Source organism: Oratosquilla oratoria, chromosome 30 (genome assembly GCF_046742065.1).
Source record: "Oratosquilla oratoria isolate Oo_2021 chromosome 30, ASM4674206v1, whole genome shotgun sequence".
Taxonomy (NCBI): Eukaryota; Metazoa; Arthropoda; class Malacostraca; order Stomatopoda; family Squillidae; genus Oratosquilla; species Oratosquilla oratoria.
Genome location: NC_134806.1, coordinates 2,938,972 through 2,965,287, shown reverse-complemented (window position 1 = coordinate 2,965,287; position 26,316 = coordinate 2,938,972). Strand labels below are relative to the sequence as shown.

General features: G+C 41.1%; 1 protein-coding gene across 1 annotated transcript in view; it reads right to left on the bottom strand.

Moving 5' to 3' along the window:
• LOC143040976 (uncharacterized) overlaps positions 1–26,316 on the bottom strand; it is a 48,073-nt gene continuing 21,757 nt past the window's right edge. Inside the window, exons 7-14 of the mRNA XM_076212432.1 lie at positions 21,600–21,755; positions 20,768–20,903; positions 20,115–20,268; positions 15,636–15,747; positions 13,044–13,260; positions 11,846–12,106; positions 5,475–5,588; positions 1–5,307 (exon numbers count right to left, since the gene is read on the bottom strand). Coding sequence (XP_076068547.1) covers positions 536–5,307; positions 5,475–5,588; positions 11,846–12,106; positions 13,044–13,260; positions 15,636–15,747; positions 20,115–20,268; positions 20,768–20,903; positions 21,600–21,755 — 5,922 coding nt within the window. The 3' untranslated portion in view covers positions 1–535. The remainder of the gene's footprint in view (positions 5,308–5,474; positions 5,589–11,845; positions 12,107–13,043; positions 13,261–15,635; positions 15,748–20,114; positions 20,269–20,767; positions 20,904–21,599; positions 21,756–26,316) is intronic.

Below are 26,316 nucleotides of genomic sequence, written 5' to 3'. Positions count from 1 at the left end.
TATATGAACCACTTTATTTAGGTATAACTTCGTACATACAGTGACTGTATAGGCACTAAATTTGTACAAAATTTTTACAAATTACAGATGAACAGCACAGATGAAATCATACAATGACAAATTGAACTAAAACGTACATTTTTACACTGCAAGTTTTGATGGGACTATCTTCTAACAACTTGCATTATCAAACATTTATTAGAAATATATATATATATGGTATATAACATCTTCCCTCACCACTGTACAAAAAAGGAAAATATATCGGGTAAAAGAAATAATAATCAAACTTTCTAGAAATGTGAAGGTTGGTGTGACTCATGCAGTTATAATAATTCTGCAAGGTAAGAGAAAGAAAACATTATAATTCATTAAATAAAACAGTACATCAGCCACTAAAACCGAGAACCTTCAACTTGTTAAGACACGTAAACTAAACAAGTTATGTACAATAAACCTTTTACATTTGTATAAACCTTTACACACATACATATACAAAACACACTCTAGCACACACACACACACAATTAATGCTTTAAGAATCCCTTCTCCCTCTGTATAATCTTTTCCTGGACCTTAGTTGGGTTGTGGGTATGTGAGAGCTTGATGCACGAGCAAGCTGGATAATTGGCGAGTTAGTGAGTTGCATCAGACTCTGAGGACTTGGTTCTTTAGAGGTTATTGGTGTCATCCTCACTTTGGGGGTATGAGAAACATGCGTTTTCTTTTGTTTACGTACAAATGTTTTAGTGGTGATGGGAGAACCTGGGAGTGTATGAACTGACCAAATAGCTTCAACTGTCTGTTTGGTGTTCCTTGAGGGTCGAGGATTATTTCTGGGGGGCCTGTTACCAAAAGACACCCCAGGTGGTGCATAATCTGAATCACTATCACTTACTACGGGATCCTCAGGACTTTCAAATTCACTGTCTAATCTCTCAAACTGTTGTTCAAGTTCTTCCTCAACTTTAGTACCCAGCTCTTCATCCCCAAAGGTAAGATTTTCCTCATCCTGACTTGCAGAACGGTCTGGCGAAAGAGTGATCAGTCGCTGGAACAACTCTGGAGAGACACTAAGATCTTTAGACATATGTCTTGTAAATCGTAATGGTGTAATGACACAGGTATTCTTTTCCTTTTTCTTCTTCTTTTTGTGTTTCTTTACTGATGAAACCTCTTGTGTTGATGACTGAAAACTTTCTTCAAACTTCTCTTGGGAAGAGTTCAGACTTTTGTCCTGATCATTTGAAGAGTCATGTACATTGTTAGAAGATACTTGGTAATGTTCTCCACTCTTGGTCAACTTCAACTTCACACCTCTATGGCGGCGGGACTTTCCTTTCCCCTTCACTTTACTTGTTGTCGTGTTCTCTTTCGAAAGGTCATTCAGATTAGTAGGTCCTGTTAAAGAATACCCCGAAGAAATGCTAACTTTCTCAACAGAAGTCTCATGCTCAGCTTTGGCGTTCTTAATCCTTTGCTTTTCATGTCTTGGTTTGACTCTTTTCCAGTCATTGGGTGTCTCTGGTCGTTTCCGTGTGGGGGTACTTGAACTTCCAGATGACACCCGTGCTACTGCAGTTTCCACATTACAACACTGCTTTGGAACTGGTGACAGATACATGTCTATTTTCTGTTGTTTATGTCGATTATCTGGACTCTTACTTGCCTTTACATGACTGAATGATGTTGATAAAGCTGGTTCTTTTCTTCTGTCATATTCCTGATCTTGGTAAGCCTCACTTTGCTCACTCTCTCTCCTACTTGGCAGGTTTTCTAAATTTCGAAGGGGTTTTACCTTCAACTCCCACTGTGAATGCTTTGATTGTGGAGATGAAAAGTCTGAGTCCTCTTCAAACAGCCTTGTCCTCTTCCTCAACCTTCCGTCTAGACACTTCTTTTTCCTCTTTCTCAATCTTCCAAGTAAATTAAGTGAATCTTCTTCACTTCCTGAACTAGACTTTCCTTTGTCTATCATCAACAAATCACAATCAGAGCGACGTTTTCTATGGACAGTCTTCCTACTTGGTTTGGAAAGGACTTCTGTCTCTTCATCAAATGACAAAGATGTTTTACAATCAGTCATTATAAGTTTCCTTCTAGATGACCTACTCTTTTTTAGTTGGTCCTCTTCTTCCAAATTTTCCTTATCAACCCTTGGCCCATCAACAACTAAGGTACCAACATTGCTGGCCTCAGAATCTGCTGTCATATCTTCCTTTAGCCCATCAGCCACTTGGCTAACTACATTCCTGGCCTCAAAATCTGCTGTTTGATCTTCCTCGAAGGTTGTTTCCTCTAGACCTGCTGAAACCGACCCATTATCTAGGCTTGCACTATCGTCTACTAAATCTGTCCTCCTCTTTTTCGGATTTCTTTTGTTAAGTGGCTGAGTTGATTTTCTCTTCTCTGGCCTTACTCTATTATTTGCTAAGGTTGTTATATTCCTTTGGCTTATTTTATCATCTGATGTGGTACCACTACTATCCTCTGGGCTTGTTTGACGTCTTAAAGAAGTCCTCCTCTCTGGGTTTCTTTTACCAATCCCTAAAGATATCCTTTTCTTTGGGCTTATTCTATCACTAGATGGAGCCACCCTTTCCTCATCATCTGATGGTGATGCCCTTCTCCTCTCTTCCCTTCTCCTCTCTGCATTTACTTTACAGTTGGTCGTGATTACCTCTCTTTTCCTTGGACTCGTTTTATAATCTGCTCGGGTTGTGCCTCTCTTCTCTGGGGTTCCTTTATCATCCACTAGGACTGTCCTTCTGTTCTCTGGCTTTACTTCATTAAATTCTGGCGTTATGCTTTTCTCTCGTTTTACTCTATCCAACGAAGTTCTCTTCACTGGGCTTCCATTACCCTCTGCCATGGTTGTGCCTTTCTTCCTTTGGGTAGTCATACCATAGGCTACATCTTTACTCTTTTTCGAACTTGTTTTATCATCTTCTGGCACTGTCTCCTTGAAAATTATCCTTTCTTCAGAGGACACATTATTATTTGTTGGGTTTTTCCTTTCCTCTGGGCTTGCTTCATCTTTCTTTGTTTTCCTCTTATCTGTGGTGCTTAATTCATCTTCAGATGATGATGATGTCATCTTTTCTGGACTTGCTTTGAGGCTCAATTCATCTTCAGAAGATGTCATCTTCTCTGAACTTGCTTTAGGGCTTAATTCATCTTCAGAAGATGTCACTTTCTCTGGACTTGTTCTGGAGCTTGATTCATCGTCAGAGGATGTTGTCATCTTCTCTGAGCTTGTTTTGGAGTTTGATTCATCTTCAGAGGATACTGTCAACTTCTCTGGACTTGTTTTATCATTTACTGGGGTTATACTTTTCTTCTCAGGCCTTGTTTTACTATCTGATAAGGTTCCCTTCCTCTTCTCAATGCTTGCTTCATCTTCTACAGGGGCTTTTGTAGTTCCCTCCAGGCTTGCTTTGTCATAACCTCGAGTTGTTCCCTCCTTTGCACTTTCTTCACTATCAACTGAGGTTGTTAATCTTTTCTGTGGGGTTTTATCCACATCTGCTGGGAGTGCCTGTGCCTTCAATGGACTTACTGTTCCATATGCCAAGGTTCTTGGTGTCTTCTCTGGAGTTCCTCCGTCACTTAATCTACTTAATTCTTTGGCCATTCTTTCCATGTAAAGCTTAAAACTTTTGCTCAAAGCAATTTCTGGACTCACTCCATCATTTAACTTAACTTTCTCCTGTTCTGGTGTCAGTTCCTGAGAGCACTGTGTTCTGAAGCTCTCAACAGCCTCGGTAAGTTTGTCAGGAGTTTTGCCTTTCCTTATTGGACTCTTTAAAATGTCAAAAACATTTTGAAGATTTAACTTTAAGCCTGAGCCATCCACACTTGTTGAACTACTCATTTCCTTGTTTGGACTGATTCCACCCCTAATTGGCGTTGAGAGGGTATTGATTATATTCTTAATATCAGAGTCAACATCCTCCTCCCCTTCTAAAAATTCCACAGTTCCATGGCCTGAATCTGGATCTGGATCGGTACTGAACATCAAGGTCGAAACTAATTCAATGTCCTCTGGTGCCATGTTTGGCAATGTAGGCATTCCAATATCTTCATTATTTTCCAAACCTCCAAAAGCATCAGAATCTAGATCGATTCTAATGTCCTGCAGCAAAGGCATTTCCTCCATGTGATCTCCGCATTCTTCCACACCGGTGAGTACCTCTGCATCTTCCTTCTCTAAAGGCTCTATTTCCAACCTGTTCCCTTCAACACCTGACACCAACCTGGAGTACATATCCACTTCTTTCACTGGTGTTTCGGGTACCAAGCCTCCAGAGTCATCTGAACACGATCTCATGCCTTTTAAAGGCGTTTCCGGAACTGCACTGTCACAATTTACGTCTGATTCAGTCTCTGTGACAGAAAATGGTTTAATATCTTTTACTGCAATTCGCAAAGGTGTGCGCTCAAATCGAGGGGGGGTTCTTGTTGGTGTCCTTACTGGGGTTCTAGGAGACTTTTTATTTGAGAAGCCAGCAAAATCTGGACTTCTAAACAAAAGTTTATTGGGAGTCCTGCTTGGAGTCTTGCATGGTGTTTTATTGGGAGTCTTGTTTGGAGTTCTCTGAGGTGTCTTCAGTATACTTCGTGGTGTCTGATTCAGGTTAATGGGAGATGAAGACTTACTTGGAGTGTTGTTGAAATCGAACTGTACACGTTTGCTAGGAGTGAGAACATCGAGTAAAGATTTTCCTCTTCTTGGAGTCACTGGACAGTGGAGCATATTATTTCCGTTTTCACTTTTGACGTCTTTACGAGGGGTGCCTAAGGAAAGTGATCTTCTTACATTCTTCAGAGGCGTGGAAATATTTTCCTTAGGGAGGGTTCGAGATGGGGACTTAGCATTTGCAGCGGCTCTGGTATTTCTTGACGGAGAATCCTCCAACAGAACGAGGCTATTAGGTCTCTCCAGAATGGATTTCTGAGGAGAACTATTTCCCTCCTTTTGACAATCGTCTAGACCAAATGACAATACACGTTGTGGAATGTTATCCTTCTCTTTCACTGGGGTCTCATCATCATCATCAGCATTATGTAATACATCGTCCTGACTTGAAGACAAAATTTCAGAAAAGAGGAAACTGGCATCTGAAGTGTTTTTCAACTGTCCCAGATCGAGACTCCTTCGGTCATAGGATCCCCGAATTCGGTCTGCCAGTAGTTGATTTTTTGCCCTCTCCCAATTCCTTGACCGTGCACCCGAGTAGAAAGAGCTCCGTCTGTTAAGAGTGAGACTTGCTCTAAGTCGTCGTGGTGTTGTCTTGCATGGGAGCCCTAGAAAACATTAGTAAAAATAATATACAAATCACACCCTAGAGGCATAAATCAAAGACAAAAATTTTTTTACTAATCAGAATATTTTCATCTAGAAATAAAAAATAAGCAAATAACTGGCAAACTTTCAGAATATACATAAAAGACAAAATAAATTCTATACTTACTCTTAAGATCAGGACTTTCATTGACAACTGTTGATCCTGTGCTCTTCCTCAAACGATGTTTGAAGTAAACGTTTTGCCCTGCCTTGTTATATGGTGTCTCAGGAACCAGAAGACCTATGGAACCCAATTATTAGTACAATTTTTTCAATAATCTATCTTAACCTACTAATTGGTATCCCAGGTTCTATAAGATCTTAAGAAACCAAATACGCTAAAGTTTATGACTCTTCTATCAAACCTCTTTATTTCACTTTAACATCTAATATATCCAGATGTAATTTGAATCATAGCAGTATACAAACATCTCAATCTAATATTTATGAAGAGCTGGCATCCAAGAACCATTGTATAGATGAAGAAAGTAAACACTGGACTCATTGAAATAAGTTTATTCCTGAAGATGAACCCCAGACGGGGCTCAAAACTTAGGATTAAACTTATTTGGACAAGTCCAGCACTTAGTTTCTTCATAATTTGCAACTAAATATTGTGGAGAATAGGGAGGAAATGCTAGTTGCAGTGGGAAGCACTAAAAAAATGACAGCAATGAATGAGGAAAATGGAGAAATAAGGAAAGATGAGGTGAAAGCAGTTATTAAAATGATGAGGGCAGGTAAGGCACCAGGGTTGGATGGGTGCCATGAAGAGTGTCTAAAAAAGGCAGGTACAGTGATGATGGACTGGCTGGTGAGGTTGTTTAATGTTTATCTAGAAGAGAGTAGGGTGCTGGAGGACTGGAGGAGTACCTGTATAGTTCCACTTTACATGGGAAACAGAGTCAAGAAACTGGAGGAAGTGGATAGCTTTAGTTACCTGGGTGCGAATTGTGCAAAAAGGAATGGTCAAATGTAGACTGAGAGAAGCAAGTAAATGCCTCAGGGGGTTTAAAAAGTGTAATGAGAAATAGACATTTGGGAATGGATGCTAAGAGGACATTGTATGAAGGAGTCATTGTACCAACAGAACTATATGGGGCAGAAACATGGAACATAAGAGAGGAAAAGTTTAAATGTGTTTGAGATTATATGCCTGAGAAGTATTGTAGAGGTTACTAGGCTCGATAGAGTGAGAAATGAGGTGAAGAGGAGAGCAGAGGTGAAAAAAGAGTTGGGAGATAGGGCTGATGAAAGAATATTGGGATGGTTTGGACACATGAAAAGAACGAGTGAAGAAAGATTAGACAAGAGGTATGGAAGGCAGAGGTGGAGATAGTGAACATGAGGAGGTGACCAAGTATGAGATGAATGGATGGGGTAAAAGGGGCACTGGGAAAAGGGCATGTCTATTGAGGAAGGAAGAAGACAGAATATAGGGGTAAGTGGAGAAAGGTTGTGTATGGATGATGCTGTGATGCGTGGAAGAAAGTGGGTGCAGGATGGGGGGGTGAGGAAGTATGTATGAATGATATTTTGACGTAGCCCGAGGGGATTTCTATCCCATCTCTTTCTCTGCATGAGGGGACAGAGAAGGAGCGGTCGCCGATTTAATGAAGTGGCCTTGCTGTGGATGTGCTATGTCTTGCTACATTGCTTCTGACCCAGGGCAATGGGCAAGATGCAGGGATAACCCATCATCCAGAAGAAGCCAAGAAAAGAGGGAGGGGTGAACAAGTTATTGGTATATGTCTGTACTAAATGTTGGAGGAAAAGGTGGTGGATGGGAGTGGAATGGGTGGGGTGAAATGGGTAAAGGGGAAAAAGCCCTTGGTATACAGACAGAACCTTTAGAAGAAAAATACAGATCAGAGGATCCCTAGACCCCTCCCTTCATTCCAATTAATCACCTTCTACAGCATATATTAAAACATAGTGGCAGGGTTTTTATCCCCCTTTTTTTTAGTAGTAATAATAATAATAATAATAATAATAATAATAATAATAATACATACATATACCAAAGGCTTTTTTCCCCCCTTACACGGGGGTTAGTCAAAAAAAAAAAAAGGCATAGAAACCACTCCCACCCATTCCATCCCCTACACACTCCACTCCCCTCCACCCTCCTCCCTCCCTCTCATCTTGGCACCTCCTGGATGACGGGTCATCCCTGCATCCTGTCCACTGCCCTGGGTCAGAAGCAGTGTCGCAAGACACAGCACATCCACAGCAAGGCTGCTTCATTAATTTGGTGGCACCCCCTCTCCATCACCTCATGAAGAAAAGGAGAAGACAGGGAGAAATCCCTTCGGGCTGCGTCAAATTATTTCTCATATATACTTCCTCACCCCCCACCCCCACCCACTCATGCATCACAGCATCATACATACACAACCCTTCTCCTTTCAAAAATCTGATCTACACAACCCCTACCTGTCCTAAAACCACTCTGTTCCTCACCAATTACTCCCTCTGTTCCTCTCCTAATCCTCTCAATCAATATCCTCCCATAAGCCTTCCCTACTACACTCAACAAGCTGATCCCTCTGAAACTACTACACTCACACTTGTCCCCTTTTCCCTTGTAAAGCGGAACTATACAGGCACTCCTCCAGTCCTACGGCACTCTACCCTCTCTCAAACAAACATTAAATAACCTCACCAACCAGTCCACCATAAATGTACCTCCTTTCTTGAGACATTCTGCATGGTATCCATTCAAACCAGGTGCCTTATCTGCTCTCATCATCTTAACAGCTGCTTTCACTTCATCTTTCCCTATTTCTCCTCCATTTCCCTCACTCATCACTCATTTTCTTAGCACTTCCCACTGCAACTACCTTTCCCTCCCTATCCTTCATATTTAGCAACTCCCTAAAATACTCTGCCCACCTTCCTCTCACTGCATTCTCTTCCATAATCATCTCTCCATCTGCACCTTTTACCTTTTCTTCTCTACTTGATTCGCCTCCTCTTCCTCTTTTCATTTCCTTCCAAAACACCTTTTTATTACTTTCAATATTTTTTCATACTCTTACCCCATTTCACATCTGCTCTCCTCTTTGTTTCCTTTATCTTATGCTTAACTTCCCTTCTCTTTACTTCGTACCTCTCATACGATTCCCTCATCCTAATTTGTAGCCAATCTATGAAAGCCTGCTTCTTTTCTACACCCTTCTTTGTTTCCTCATCCCACCACTCACTACCCTTCCTTCTATTTCCTCCTGCCCTCCTTGTTCCACACATCATCTCTGACCACCTTATGACTCCCTCCTTGAACCATCCCCATTCCTCCTTCACTCCTAGTTCTACTCTATCCTTCACTCCCTCCCACTCCTCTCTCAGCTTCTTCTTATACTCCTCCTTTTCTTTCTCATTTAAGCAGTTCACTCTAAGTACCTGCTTACCTTCTGCCCTTTTCCTCTTTCTCCACCTATTCTCCACTCTCAATTTACCTTCCACCAGAAAATGATCTGATATTCCCCCACTCTCTCCCCTTAGAACATGTACATCCTTAACTCTTCCTACCATACTCCTGGTCACCACTATATAGTCCACTAATGCTCTATCTGACACCCTTCCATCCACCACCCTCTCCCATGTGTACTTATGCTTGACTTTCTTCCTAAACACTGTATTTGCTATCATCAACTCTCAAGACACATCTCCACCATCAATTCTCCACTACGATTTTTACCTGGAACTCCATACTTCCCAATCACTCCATCTATTGGTTCGTTTCCTACCCTAGCATTAAGGTCTCCCAATACAACTACAGTGACATCCCTAATCCCTCTATGCACTCATTTAAATCTATCCAAAAAGCCTCCCTTTCCTCTATGCTCTTCTCATTACCAGGCCCATATACACTTACAAAAACCCACATCTCCCTTCTCAGCTTCACCTTCATCCACATCAACCTTGAAGAAACCTTCCACTCCTACACGCTTACCTATCTCTTCACTTACCAGTATAGCCACCCCTTCTCTCCCTCGTCCCCTCTTCACTCCTGAGAACCTCCCAGCTACACTTCTAAACTCACACTCGCCTCTCCCTTCAATTTGGTTTCACTCAAAGCCAGCACATCCATCTTTCTTCTCACAAACATACTGCCTATCTCTTCCTTTTACTCTCATCTGTACCATATCCACGCACATTAAAAGACCCAAACCTTAGGGTACTGGTTGGAAAATCCCACACCCTCTTATGTCTTTCCTTTTTTTTAGGAATGTCCCCTGTGGGGCTAAAGGTAAAAGGACTCCTAATCCTGTCCTGTTTTTTGTTGCCTCTTACGACTCAAGTGGGAAGACTTGGTGGTAGCATTCTTTTCCCCCACCACAGGGTAGGCAAAAAAAGGAAATGAATATTCAGAGAAATGATACAGGACAGAAACAAGGGGTTGGGGGACAGCATAACAGAGTCATAGTATAATAAAACACCTCAAACGAAACACCTCAAAGTGAATTCCAAACTGAAACCTGTGAAAAGTCTAGGGTAAACTTACTCACTACGGTAAATATAACAAAAGAAAAAATTAAAAGGCGTATAGATAAACTCAAAGTTAATAAAACACCAGGGCCTGACGGTTGGCATCCAAGAATCTTAAAGGAAATGAAAAATGAGATTGTTGTTCCATTAGAAATCATTTTCAAGAAATCCATCATATCCGGAGATGTCCCAAGAGAATGGAAGCTAGCTAACATTACTCCCATATTCAAAAAAGGTGACAAAAAGAAGCCAAATAACTATAGGCCTATAAGTTTGACTTCAATCGTAGGAAAAATAATGGAAACTATCATCAGAGATGCTATCGAACATCATTTAGAAAGTAACCATTTGATAAATGATAGCCAGCATGGTTTCAGACGGAAACGTTCTTGCGTGACTTACTCGAATTCTACAACACAGTTATCTCGAATTATGACAAAAGAAACAATATAGATTTAATATATCTAGACTTTGCAAAAGTCCCACACGAAAGACTACTTACTAAATTAGCTTTAAACGGAATAAGTGGTAGCCTATTAGGTTGGACTAGTAATTGGTTGAATGATCGAAAACAGAGAGTTGTTTTAAATGGAAAAACTTCTAGATGGAAAAATGTTACAAGTGGAGTTCCTCAGGGTTCCGTTCTCGGACCACTTCTATTCATAGTATATATAAATGATATTGACCATGGACTAAAATCTACTGTTTCCAAATTTGCTGATGATACAAAACTGTGTGGAGTGGCAAATGATCACTCAAACCAATTGGATATTCAAGAAGATTTAGATAAATTACAGCAATGGTCTGAAAAGTGGCTAATGAAATTTAACACAAGTAAATGCAAGGTAATGCACATAGGTAAAAATAACAGTAAGTATGATTACAAGTTATTTGGAAATTCGTTAACAAAAGTGGATAGTGAAAAAAATCTCGGCGTAATTATCAGTAACGACCTCAAATCATACAAGCAGTGTATTTCAGCCTCTGAGAAAGCAAATAAGATTCTAGGACTGATTGCACAATCTTTTGATTTAAAAAGTCCATCACTCATTAACAAGCTATATAAATCGTTAGTTCGTCCACATTTGGAATATGCTGTTTCCGTATGGTCACCGAATCTCATTAAAGACATTGACAGATTGGAAAAACTACAACGGCGAGCCACAAAACTGATTCCAAATATCAAAAATAAATCATACGAAAATCAACTAAAACATAGGAATCTGTTTTCCCTAAAAAAGCGTAGACTCAAGAGGTGACTTGATACAGGTCTTTAAGATTTTAAAGGGAATTGACAACATCAAAAGTGACAAAATTTTCACATTGAATGAGAATCAGACAAGAAACAATGGTCTCAAACTGTCCGGAAATAGATTCAATTTGGAAGTAGGTAGAAACAACTTTGCCAACCGTGTAGTTAATGAATGGAATAAACTTCCTGCACAGGTAGTGCAATGTAGTTCAGTTCGAAGCTGTAATGATAATTTATTTTATATTATTTGTTTTTTGTTTTATCATTTGTCTGTCTGATTTTCATCTATTATTAGTTATATGTCAATTTATCATTATTTACTATTTACCTGTTTGTTTATTATTTAACTATACCTATGCATTTATTTATGTATTTTGTTATTTACATTATCATAGTTTTTATTTATTATTTTACTATTATGATTTTTTTTTTTTTTTTTTTTTTTTTTTTTTTTTTGCATCCGACCTAGATATGGACCAAAAGGTCTCCTGTCGGCATGCTCCGCCTTTGTAATCCTTTGTAAAAGTGTCATCATTTCTCTATGAACATAGTTGTCCTCTATCACAGATAAAATGATGTGTGGCTCTGGTCTATAGGGGCACCCCATATAGACCCTAAAGTATCAACTGCATGCTACTTTGCCACAATAACATGCAGCCAATACCCCAAACAGTCGTAGTATAATAAAAGTGTCATCATTTCTCTATGAACAGAGTCTTCCTCTATCACAGACAAAATGATGTGATTACTCTTACTTCTTTTACTCGTAGGTGTCTTCTCTCCTTTGGGTAAACCATCTGGTGCTGAATGAGCCTTTTCTCTCTTTCTGTTTACTTGAGACTTAGACTTCTTTGGGGTGATCTGAAGATTCTTCTTGACGGCCTTCCTCGGACTCTGACGAAGCTGTGTGGTGGGCATGTTGCTGACAGTTTGAGATCTTTTCAACTTCCTCTTACTAGTACCAGGCTCCTCTAGCTCAAACAAGCTTCTTCTAACATTGCGCAGTTCTCCTGATTCTTAAAGACACAAACAAATCATTCAATCGATAGCAGAAAAGACACAACATAGACAAATAAATTCTCTTTTATAAAATTTTCGTATATCAAATAAATCCCATTCCATTGAAATGTTTTTTCCTCATCCTCTTCAATACGAGTCAAAGTCTCACAGTATGTGCTGCCTGACATACGATGATGCACCACAATACTCGCATTATAATATATGAAGTTAAAGCTATATTAATCATTCTCTTTAACTCTGAATGTTGATAACCACAGAAAATATGATTAGGCCAGTTCACAGTATGTGGGGTTCACTCAGCTACAACTACAAAATAAACACAATCAAATGTCGATGCCAGCATCCTCATACGCCCACTCTCATATCAAAGGGGTTAAATATAAATAATCCCTGTTGTCTCATCCTGAGAGAGAGAGAGAAAGAGAAAGAGAGAGAGAGAGGAGAGAGAGGGGAGAGAGGAGAGAGAGGGGAGAGAGGAGAGAGAGGGGAGGGAGAGGGAGGGGAGGGAGAGGGGGGAGTGAGGGAGAGGGAGGGGAGAGGGAGAAAGGGAGATGAGGGGAGAGGGAGAAAGGGAGATGAGGGGAGAGAGGTAGATGAGGGGAGAGAGGGAGATGAGGGGAGAGAGGGAGATGAGGGGAGAGAGGGAGATGAGGGGAGAGAGGGAGATGAGGGGAGAGAGGGAGATGAGGGGAGAGAGGGATGAGAGGGGGAGAGAGAGGGGGAGAAAAGGGGGAGAAAATGGGGGAGAAAGGGGGGTAAATGAAGGGGAAAGGGAGAAATGAAAGAAGACAAGGAAAAAAAGTAGATATAGAAAGAGATAAAGAAAGGGAAAGAAAGAGCGAGAAAAAGAAAAAGATAAAAGAAAAAGATAAAGGAAAAGAGAGATAACAAACAAGTAAAAGCAATTCAGATGGAACTGATTTATACACAAACCTGCAGTCTGTGACGGTTCTCCTGAATTTTGAGGCTGTGGCTTTATGTTCTCACTCACTGTTCTTCTTAAGGTTCTATTCATTACTGGCACCACAATCTGCCTTTTGGGAGCTTCTAGGATACTAAGCTGTCTTGCAACCTTATTTCGTCCCTCACGAGAACGGTTGGATTCTGCATTTTCGAGTGAACCAACGACACAGCTCATCACTGAACTGTCCTGAAAGTAATACAAATCATATCACTATATTGGCTACCTCCCTTTCAAGGGGGTAAGAGGCCTCTTGCTATATGTATATATGGTTTGGACACATGGAAAGAACGAGTGAAGGTTTGGACACATGGAAAGAATGGGTGAAGAAAGATTAGGAAGAGGTGTGGAAGGCAGAGGTGGAGGGACATGAGGAGGTGACCAAGGATGAGATGGGGTAAAAGGAGCATTAGGAAAGAGGGGAATGTCTGTTGAGGAAGGAGGGGAAAAGACAGATGATAGGGGTGAGTGGAGAATGGCTGTGCATGGATGATGCTGTGGTGCATGGATGATGCTGTGATGCATGGAAGGGAGTAGGTGGGGGATGGGGAGTACGATAGGGTTGATAAAAAAAGTACCAAGATGATTTAGACACAGATGGGATGTGTACGAAAAAAAAAAAAACTATTAAAGAGCGTAGAAAGCAGAAGTCGATGCGGCGAATAAACAAAATCAAGGAGACACTATATGTAGGAGAAATATCTGTCCGAAGGAAAGACTACAAAAGTGCATGGAGCCAAGTTGTAAATGGATGACATAGGCAGCAGATATCTTCTTGTCCGTTCCCATACCAATAATTTTTTTTTTTTTTTTTTTTTTTTTGTATGGGGCAGCAGTCACCATATAATGAAGCAGCGGGGGTAAACCATACCTAGATGTCAGGTTCCGCATAAACACGGCAACGGAAACATGGACTGGAAGTGAAGCGTTTATTCCTGATGTTTCATCTATTGACGAAACTTCACTTCCAGTCCATGTTTTCTTTGCCGTGTTTATGCAACTTGTTCACATGGATTTTCATATGTCAGGTTCTGCAGTGAAAGCAGTGTCTCACTGTATTCCGTTTGACCAAAGTGGTGTGGTTGGGGGCAAGGATGACCCTCCATCCACAAAGTGATGATGGGTGTGGGATGGATGTGAGATGGGTGTAAGATTGGTGAGGGATGGATGTATGATTTGACTCAGCCACCACTTAAAAGGAGGATAAGGCCTTTTGGTATGCATATGTTCATTAGTACAGGTTTTCTTTGTTTATGATATGGAGCAGTTGTGGAGAAACGAGTAAGCACAAGAGTGGTGTAGAAAGGGTGAAATCAAAATGCAAGGCAATGGAGGTCAAGAGAAGAGAAGATGTGAAGTGGGGAAGGTGTTTGTCTGAGAATTTTTAACAGGAATAAAATTATGTTCTGGATGGAAGTGAAGAGTGTAAAGAGGCCAGTCAGGTATAAAGGAAAGGGTTAACGGGGAAGATGGACAGATGATAACCAAGGAGAAAACTGTGTGAGGATGATGGACAGAACATCTCAAGGAGCTGCTGAATATAGAAGAGGTAAAGGAGACTTGGACTGTGGCAACAGAAGAATATAAGAGAATGACTGTGATGGTTGAGTACAAAAAATAAAAATACTTGCAAATGAGGAGGTACAAGCAGCTTTGAAAGAAACAAGCTAGAACGGCACTTGGAATGGACAGATGTCAAGTAGAATATCAAACAAAAGTCAGAGTAGTAACACTGGTACAATTGGTGTGATTGTTCAATGTGCGTCTAAGGGAAGAAAGTGTCCTGCCAGATTGTAGTCTCTTAAACATTATTTATCTCACTTGATTTTATTCCTGTTTTATAACTGCTATTGTAGACAAAGCTCTTCTTCCATATCTTCAGCTTCACGCAAGGTACAGAATTCTACTCATTTCCTCCCATTTCCCTCATCTTTTTCAATACAAGTCAAGTATTTGCACGCACATAAGGTTGCCTGATATACTATGATACATCAAATACACACATTATAAAATATAAAGTTACTGCTGTCATACCTGTTCTCTTTCACCGTGAACAAATATAACCACAGAAAACGTGATCAAGCCTATTCACAGAATACAGGGGTCACTCAGCTACAACTACAAAATAAAAATAACCAGGATGCCGTTGTTGGCATCCTCATATATGTACTTGCGGCTCATGATGCCTATGCAGGCATCATCGTATTCTAAGGGTTAAATCTGTGTACCACCTTTTATCCCCTTTGCACTTTAACAATGATGATATGACTGTGAATGGAGATTTATCTCCATATATAGGAGAATAATGCATTACTCTGATTTACAGGAGTACCACAAAAGTACCTTAGTCAAAAACCAAATATGAGGTGTCACAGGAACATAAACAAAAGACTGGTTATTCAGAATGAATTACAACAAAATTTTCCCAAGACTTTGTCACCGGATACCAAGACCACTAAACAGAAAGTATTAGGAACTTGTTTCTTCTAGTGTACACTGCAAGCATCTTTCAACTACAAGACTTTATTGCATTTTTTTACTTAAAAATCATTCTGCATTCTTACATGTGATTTGACTGAAGCTGGGTCATCCGTTAGGGCCGTCAATTGGGGAGGTAACGGCTGATTCAACTCTTCATAGATTTCAACCAAAACTTCTCCTAAGGTATCCGCATAACTGTAACAACAAGGTATAATTACACTTAGAAACACAGAGTTACTGTCCATGTACATAAACTCATTAACCCTTTGTCATCTTAATACGACTTTTCTATCACAACGTCCCTTTAATCAACTAGGAAAAATACACACAGATATTAATGAACAAAATATATCTTAATTAATTCTTTGGTTTTTAATCAATATATATACCATGGATTTCTCCCCCCCTTACGAGGGGGGGTAGCCATTCAAAAGGCATGATTCCACTCCAACACATTTCACTCCCACCCACTCCACTCCCATTCACCACCCCTCTCCATCCATCCCTCTTTTCTTGGCTCTTCCTTGATGACTCCTACATCATGCCCATTGCCCTGGGTCAGAAACAATGCTGTTAGACACTGCAAGGCCAATTTATTTAATTGGCGATGCCCCCTCTCCATCCCCTCATGCAGAAAAAGAGAAGACAGGGAGAAATCCCTTCAGGCTGTGTCAAAATATCATTCACACATAACCACTCCCTTCCATGCATCACAGCATCATCCATACACAACCATTCTCCACTCACCCCTATCTTCTGTCTTCTCCCTTCCTAAACAGACATCCCCCTCTTTCTCAATGCCCCTTTTATCCCATCTGAGGGTGCTTAAAGAGTGTAGACTTTAAATCTGTGACCAGTTAATGGAAATAATTAATCAGTCCATAGACATAATTAGATTCATGACTCACAGCATCTTGTTATACTAATGTATACAAGGCATCAGATAACAATGATAGTTAAAATGTTATTTACATTAAGTATACCAAAGGCTTTTCCCCCTTACAAGGGAGGTAGCCAAAAAACAAAGGCATAAAAACCATTCCCACCCATTCCATCCCTAATACACTCCACTCCCCTCCACCCTCTACCCTCCCTCTTATCTTGGCACCTCCTGGATGAAGGGTCATCCCTACATCTTGTCCACTGCCCTAGGTCAGAAGCAGTGTCGCAAGACACAGCACATCCACACCAAGGCCACTTCATTAAATCGGCGACCCCTCCCTCTCCGTCCCCTCATGCAGAAAAGGAGAAGACGGGGAGATATCCCTTCGGGCTGCGTCAAAATTTTTCTCACAATTACTACCTCAACCCCCATCCCCCCGCCCATTCCACCTCATGCATCACATCATCCATATACAACCATTCTCCATTCAACCCTATCTTCTGTCCTCTCCCATCCTTCCTCAACAGACATTCCCCTCTTCCCCAAAGCCCCTTTCACCCCATCCATCCATCTCATCCTAGGTCACCCCTGATGTTTACTCCCTCCACATCTGCCTTCCATACCTCTTTTACTAGTCTTTCTTCACTCATTCTTTTCTTGTGTCCAAACCATCCCAATACTCTTTCATCCACCCTATCTCCCAACTCCCTTATCACCCCTGTTCTCCTCCTCCCCTCCTCATTTCTCACTCTATCCAGCCTAGTAACCCCCATCATACTTCTCAGACACCTCATCTCAAACACATTCAAACTCCTTCTCTCTTCCTCTCTTATATTCCATGTTTCTGCCCTATACAGTGCTGTTGACACAATCACTCCTTCATACAATCTCCTCTTAGCCTCCATTCCCAAATGTCTATTCCTCATTACACTTTTTAATCCACCAAGGCATTTACTCGCTTCTCTCAATCTACATTCTACATCCACATCCACTCCTCCCTTTCCTGCCACATTCACACCCAAGTATCTAAAACTATCCACTTCCTCCAGTCGCTCTCCCTTAATGCTCACTTCCAGTCTGCTGCCACTTTCACCCCTTGTACATCTCATCACCTTACTTTTACCTACATTTAGCTCCAAAATTCTTTTTTCACACACTCTCCCATACACTGTCACCAGCCTCCTCAATCCCTCCTCTGATCCTGGTACAAACACACTGATGTCCACAAACAACAGCTGGCTCACCTCCCACTTTTCTCCATTTTCTTTAACCATCTCCAATCCCTGACCTACCACCCTTGCATTTACCTCTCGCACCACCCCATCCATGTATAAATTGAACAGCCAGGGCGACATAACACATTCCTGACAAAGTCCCACCTTTACCTCAAACCACTCACTCTCTCCATTTCTAATCCTGACACATGCTCTACTACTCTTGTAAAAACTCTTGACAGCTCCTAGAAGCTTTCCTCCTATCCTGTATATCCACAAAACCTCCCACAGTGCCTTCCTGTCTACCCTGTCATAAGCCTTTTCCTGATCCAGAAAAGCCAAAAAAACATCCTTACCTTTTCCTATAGCTTTTTCACATATCTGTCTTTCCACAAAAATCTGATCTACACAACCTCTACCTGTCCTAAATCCACACTGTTCCTCGCCAATTACTCCCTCTCTTCCTCTCCTAATCCTCTCAATCAAGATCCTCCCATAAGCCTTCCCAACTACACTTAACAAGCTAATCCCTCTGAATCTACTACACTCACACTTGTCCCCTTTTCCCTTGTAAAGTGGAACTATACAGGCACTCCTCCAGTCCTCCGGCACTCTACCCTCTCTCCAGCCAGTCCACCATCACTGTACCTCCTTTTTTTAGACATTCTGCATGGCATCCATCCAGACCAGGTGCCTTACCTGCTCTCATCATCTTAACAACTGCCTTCACTTCATCCTTCCTTATTTCTCCTCCATTTTCCTCACTCATCACTCTCATTTTCTTAACACTTCCCACTGCAACTATCTTTCCCTCCCTATCCTCCTTCACATTTAGTAACTCCCTAAAATACTCTGCCCATCTTCCTCTTACTGCCTTCTCTTCCATTATCATCTCTCCATCTGCACCTTTTATATTTTCTTCTCTACTTGTTTCTTCTCTACTTCTACTGCTACACTGACTTTAGTAAAGCATTCGATAAGGTGCCCCACCAGAGACTACTAAATAAAGTCAAAGCACATGGCATACAAGGAAAAGTGTTTGAATGAATTAGAGCTTGGATCAGTGACAGAAAACAGCTGGTCACCTTAAACAGTGTAAATTCCAAATGGAGGAGTGCTTCTAGTAGAGTTACCCAGGGCTCGATTTTGGGTCCTTTTTTTTTCATTATGTATATAAACGACTTGGACAATGGAATTAATAGTGATGTTAGTAAGTCTGTGGATGACACTAAAATAGGATGCCTAATTAGGTCAGAAGAAGACGCTGAGATTCTGCAGGAAGATCTTAACAAATTGTTCACATGGTCAGTGAAATGGCAAATGGACTTCAATATCTCAAAGTTCATGTTACACGTAGGGTTACACAACCCCAAAAGCAGATACAGCTTAGATAACACATTTTGAGAAAACTGAGTGCAAGAGAGACTTGGGAGTTCTAGTGAGTCCTGACCTCAACTCTGAGAAACAGTGTATTAAAAGTGCCAGGAATAAAACTAACACAACATTAGGTTTCATTGCTAAGATGGTTACGAAAAGAACTTCTGAGGTAATTAACAAACTCTATCTAGTGTTTGACTCATCCTTGACTATGTGGTACAGTTTTGGTCTTTGTCCTATAGAATGGATATAAATTTGCAAGAATCAGTATAGAAGAGAATGACAGAAATGATAAAAGGGCTCAGAAATTTACCTTATGAGGGGAGACTTAAGCACCTTAATTTACACTCTTTGCAAAGATGCAGAGTGCTTGGTGATCTAATAGAGGTGTTTGAGTGGATCAAAGGCTTTAACAAAGGTGACACAAACAAGGTCATCATATTAAGACAATAGGGCAGGGCTCACAGTAATGGATTTAAATTAGACAAATTTAGATTTAAGAAGGAAATAGGCAAGAAATGGTTTACCAATTGGTGGTCAATAAATGGAATAGACTTAGTAACCATGTTGTGAGTGCTGAAACTATCAGTGGTTTAAAGAAATAGTTAGACAGTTTTATGGATGGGATGACAGGTGGTAATGGATATGGAAATGCCTAGTGTAGGTCTTATGGTCTGTTGTAGTCTCCTTTATTCTTATGTTCATATCCATCAACCTCATCCTCAGTTGCCCCTCCTGTTCACTCCATCCACCTCTGCCTTCCACACTTGTTTTACTAATCTTTCTTCACCAATATATATATATATATATATATATATAAATATATATATATAAATATATATATATATATATATATATATATATATAGATAGATATAAATATATATATATATATATTTTTTTTTTTTTTTTTTTTTTTAATGACCTGTACAAAACCCATTGGTGTCAAAGAGCTAATCTCCAAATTCAATTCCTTTCTGAACACTAAATAAAAACACTGATTCATTTCTTCAAAAATCCTGAACAATATTACATGAAGACTCACAATCAATTAAGAAAAAAAAATCAAAATGCGTGTATCACACTCACTTTTCTAGTATAACTTCCTGTAAAAACGTTGTCATGGTGACTGGATTGTGTTTTAAAGAAATTGATCGTAGCATTTTAACCGTTTCATCTATGTGATAATCACGTACAGGGTTGTCCTCGTTCTCTTTGTCCTCGCACTCATTTGTGGAAAACCCTAAGGAAAAATAATATTATATATCAAACACATGTATGACCCTGTGACTTGGCACACAAATGAATCTTAAACTTGCAAGCTAATTGGGATAAACAAGGCTTGATAGCACCCAGATACATCCTATCAAAAAAGACCACATACAAACATACATAAAAAGGTCTTTTATCCATTATAAAAATAGTGGTCAATGAAGGCATCCACCCAACCTTCACCCATCAAATAACCATTTCTTTTCCTTGCGTTAGCTTTTTTTAGACTAAAGGCCATCCCTGCCCCTGCCCATTCCTTGGAACATATATATACCAAAAGGCCCTTTATACACAATAATTACATATGATTGACAAACCTCTTGCTTGGCATATTGCACACTACAATATACTTCTATATTGGACAAAGGGCCTTTTGTAGTACATGTATGCATGAGGACTGGTCCAAAAGAATTTCATTTGCTTCACATCTGTAGGAGATTAACAAATAATTACAGAGAACAAAAACTCACCAAGTATCCAGAGAACTTCAAGATGAAGGAGAGCCTGCAGCTTAAAATGACGTAACTGTTCCTCCCCATTTGTATTCTTGCTTATTTCTGTTGTACTTTGGAAGACACCTTCACCTAGGATACTATCCAATCCTCCCTGGTGAAGTTAAAAGACCTTATATCAAAATGGGTAATACTCCAGCTTATGATAGAAATCATTAGAAATGAAAAATGAAAGTATATATATATTTTTCCTAACTCATTCCCCATAGAGTGGGGATAGCTAGACACAAGAAAGAAAAACCCACACCCTTTTCACGCTAATGATACACACATTTTCTCAAACCACAAGAAAACATAATACCTTTTCGTCAGTAGTCAGTTTATCCATGGGTCAATCCCCTCACTCTTCATGAATGGGGGTTATTGCCTTCAAGCTCATCTTCAATTCAAGTCACCTACAACCACATATCTGTGACATCCTAACCACAAGTCTGTGCAATCTATTCACTCCATACATCCACATTTTCCCAGATCTACCCATTACTATTACTCTTGGCATTACCGATCCATCTATCCTTTAAGAATAAGTAATCTAACACGCATTCATAACATAACCAAATTAACTCAGACTGGCCTGTTATACTCTTCTTCCCATTCCCATCCATGATTTCCCATCCTCATGAAAACTCAAAACATTCTGCATATGACTAGACTTGGGAGAAGAACCATCACATCACTTTCTCTCCCATTACACTAATCCCTTCCACTCCTTCCAACTAAATTCTACGAGATGAAACAGAAAATATAATAATAATTACGACTTACTACACAAATATCATAAAACACTAACCTCAATGTCCTTACTACTACTTTTCCTTATATGTGTGAGAGTAACATTGATGACGGTTTGGGCTGTGGTAAAAAGATCACATTCCATTTCATTGTATCCTCCAACAGATTTCCCATCTCTAATTGCTATAATTGATTTCACAAGCTGCTGGGAATCCTGAAAATAAAAACAAATGTTAGCATAAATCAACAAGAGGTTCACCCCTGAAAAAAAACAATAAAATAATTCTCAAACATATACAACAATCTTCTGCCTGTACCACAAAAAAATAAATAAACAAGTAAATGTGGATCGAGAGAAGCAAGTAAATGCCTTGGGGGATTAAAAAGTGTAATGAGAAATAGACATTTGGGAATGGAGGCTAAGAGGAGATTGTATGAAGGAGTGCTTGTGCCAACAGCACTGTATGGGGCAGAAACATGGAACATAAGAGAGGAAGAGAGGAGTAGTTTGAATGTGTTTGAGATGAGGTGTCTGAGAAGTATGACAGGGGTTACTAGGCTGGATAGAGTGAGAAATGAGAAGGTGAAGAGGAGAACGGGGGTGGAAAGGGAGTTGGGAGATAGGATTGATGAAAGAGTATTGGGATGGTTTGGACACATGGAAAGAATGAGTGAAGAAAGATTAATAAAAGAGGTGTGGAAGGCAGAGGTGGGTGGAGTGAACATGAGGGGGCGACCAAGGATGAGATGGATGGATGGGGTAAAAGGACCATTGGGAAAGAGAGAAATGTTTGTTGAGGAAGGATGGAAGAGGACAGAAGATAGGGGTGAATGGAGAATGGTTGTGTATGGGGGTGAATGGAGAATGGTTGTGTATGGAAAATGCTGTGATGCATGGGGGGAGTGGGTTGGGGATGGGGGGTGAGGGAGTGTGCGTGAGGGGACGGAGAGGGGTGGTCGTAGACTTAATGAAGCAGCCTTGCTGTGAATGTGCTGTGTCTTGCAACATTGCTTCTGACCAAGGGCACTGAGCAAGATGCAGGGAAGACCCATCATCCAAGAGGACCCAAGAGGAGCCAAGACAAGAGGAAGGGAGGGAGTGGATGGGAGTGGAGTATATGGGGATGGAATGGGTGGGAGTAGTTTTTATGCCATTGTTTTTTGGATACCTCCCTTGTATGGGGAAAAAAGCCTTTGGTATGTGCCTGTAAAAAAATAAATGAATAAATAATAAATGCATACATATACCAAGGGCTTTCCCCCTTACAAAGGAGGTATCCAAAGTCAAAAGGCATAATTCCACTCCCACCTATTTCATCCCCACCCACTCCACTCCCTCTTTTCTTGGCTCCTCCTGAATGATAGGTCATCCCTGCATCTCGCCCACTGCCCTGGGTCAGAAGCAATGCAGCAAGACAGCATATCCACAGCAAGGCCACTTCATTTAATCTGCAACCCCCTCTCCCCTCAAGCTGAGAAAGAAAAGCTGGGGAGATATCCCTTCAGGCTGCATCAAAATATCATTCACACATAACCACTCCTTAACCCCCCACCCACTACCTTCCATCCATCAAAGCATCATCCATACACAACCATTCTCCACTCACTCATCTTTCTTCTCCCTTCCTCAACAGACATCCCCTCCCTCTCAATGCCCCTTTCACCCCATCCATCAAGGATGATATGGATGGATGGAGTAAAAGGAGCATTGGGAAAGAGGGGAATGTCTGTTGGGGAAGGAAGGGAGAAGACAGAAGTTAGGGGTGAGTGGAGAATAGTTGTGTATGGATGATGCTGTGATGCATGGAAGGGTGTGGGTGGGGGATGGGGAAAGGGGGGAGAAGGAGTATGTGTGAATGATATTTTGACTAAACCCAAAGGGATTTCTCCCTGTCTTCTTTTCTGCATGAGGGGATGGGGAGAGGTGGGGGGGGGGGGGGTCACCAATTAAATGAAGCAGCCTTGCTGTGGATATGCTGTCTCTTGCCACATTGCTTCTGACGCTGGGCAGTGGGCAAGATGCAGGGATGACCCATTATCCAGGAGCCATGAACAGAGGGAGGGAGGGAGGGGTGGTGAATGGTAGTGGAGTATGTGGGGATGATATGGGTGTGAGTGGATTATGCCTTTGACTTTAGCTACCTCCCTTGCAAGACTCAGCACATCCACAGCAAAGCTGCTTCATTCAATTGGCAACCCCCACCCCATCCCCCTACACAGAAAAAGAGAAGACGGGGAGAAATCCAAAGAGGAGAGAGAGAGAGAGGACAAAAAAAAATCCTAAAGCTTCCTCATATATCTGCCTTGTCACAAAAATATGATCCATGCAACCTCTACCAGTCCTAAACCCACACTGTTCCTCACCAATTACTCTCTGCTCCTCTCCTAATCCTCTCAATCAAAACCCTCCCATAAGGCTTTCCTACTACATTTAACAAACTAATCCCTCTGAAACTACTACACTCACACTTATCCCCTTTCCCTTGTAAAGAGAGACTATACAGGCACTCCAGCACTCTACCCTTTTTATACAAACATTAAATAACCTCACCAGCCAGTCCACCATCACTGTACCTCCTTTTTTAGACACTCTGCATGACTCATCTATCCCAGGTACCTTACCTGCTATCATCAATTTATAACGGCTTTCACCTCATTTTTTCTTATTTCTCCTCCATTTTCCTCATTATTCACTCATTTTCTTAGCGCTTCCCACTGCAACTACTTTTCCCTCCCTATCCTCTTTCACATTTAGCAACTCCCTAAAATATTCAGCCCATCTTCCTCTTGCTGCCATCTCTTCCATTATAATCTCTCCATCTGCATCTTTTCTTCTCTACTTGTAAGGGGAAAAAGACATTGGTATATGTATTACATACATACATATAGCAAAGGCTTTTTCCCCCTTACAAGGGAGGTAGCCAAAAAGAAAAAGGAATAAAAACCATTCCCACCCATTCCATCCCTAATACACTCCACTCCCCTCCACCCTCCCTCTTATCTTGGCACCTCCTGGATGACAGGTCCATCTTGTCCACTGCCCTGGGTCAGAGGCAGTGTCCCAAGACACAGCACATCCACAGCAAGGCCACTTCATTAAATCAGTGACCCCCCTTCTCTGTCCTCTTATGCCCTTTGGGCTGCATCAAATTTTGCTCACAATTACTACCTCAACCCCCATCCCCCCACCCATTCCACCTCATGCATCACATCATCATCCACATACAACCATTCTCCATTCAACTGTCTTTTGTCCTCTCCCGTCCTTCCTCAACAGACATTCCCCTCTTCCCCAAAGCAACTTTCACCCCATCCATCCATCTCATCCTAGGTCGCCCCTTCATGTTCACTCCTTCCACATCTGCCTTCCATGTGTCCAAACCATCCCAATACTCTTTCATCAACCCAATCTCCCAACTCCCTTATCACCCCTGTTCTCCTCCTCACCTCCTCATTTCTCACTCTATCTAGGCTAGTAACCCCCATCACACTTCTAAGACACGTCATCTCAAACACATTCAAACTCCTTCTCTCTTATGTTCCATGTTTCTGCCCCATACAGTGCTGTTGCCACAATCACTCATTCATACAATCTCCTCTTAGCATCCATTCCCAAATGTCTATTCCTCATTACACTTTTATTCCACATAGGCATTTACTCGCTTCTCTCAATCTACATTTTACGTCCACATCCACTCCACCCTTTCCTGCCACATTCGCACCCAAGTATCTAAAACTATCCACTTCCTCCAGTCACTCTTCCTTAATGCTCACTTCCAGTATGCTGCCACTTTCACCCCTTGTACATCTCATCACCTTACTTTTACCCACATTTATCTTCAACTTTCTTCTTTCACATACTCTCCCAAACTCTGTCACCAACTTCCTCAATCCCTACTCTGATCCTGCTACAAGTGCAGCGTCATCCACAAACAACAGCTGGCTCGCCTCCCACTTTTCTCCATTTTCTTTAAACATCTCCAATCCCTGACCCACCACCCTTGCATTTACCTCTTGCACCACCCCATCCATGTATTTGTTGAACAGCGAGGGTGACATAACACAACCCAGACAAAGTCCCACCTTTACCTCGAACCACTCTCTCCATTTCTAATCCTGACACATGCTCTACTACTCTCATAAAAACTCTTGACTGCTCTTAACAGCTTTCCTCCTATCCCATATATCTGCAAAACCTCCCACAGTGCCTTCCTGTCTACCCTGTCATAAGCCTTTTCTAGATCCATAAAAGCCCAAAATACATCCTTAAATTTTCCTATAGATTTCTCACATATCTGTCTTACCACAAAGATCTGATCTACACAACCTCTACCTGTCCTAAATCCACACTGTTCCTCGCCAATTACTCCCTCTCTTCCTCTCCTAATCCTCTCAATCAATATCCTCCCATAAGCCTTCCCAACTACACTTAACATGCTAATCCCTCTGAATCTACTACATTCACACTTGTCCCCCTTTCCCTTGTAGAGTGGGACTATACAAGCACTACTCCAGTCCTCCAGCAATCTGCCCTCTCTCCAACAAACATTAAATAACTTCACCAGCCAGTCCAACATCACTGTACCTCCTTTCTTTAGACATTCTGCATGGCATCTATCCAGACCAGGTGCCTTACCTGCTCTCATCATCTTGACAACTGCCTTCACTTCATCCTTCCCTTTTTCTCCTCCATTTTCCTCACTCATCACGGTCATTTTCTTAGCCCATCCAACTGCAACTATCCTTCCCTCCCTATCCTCCTTCACATTTAGCAA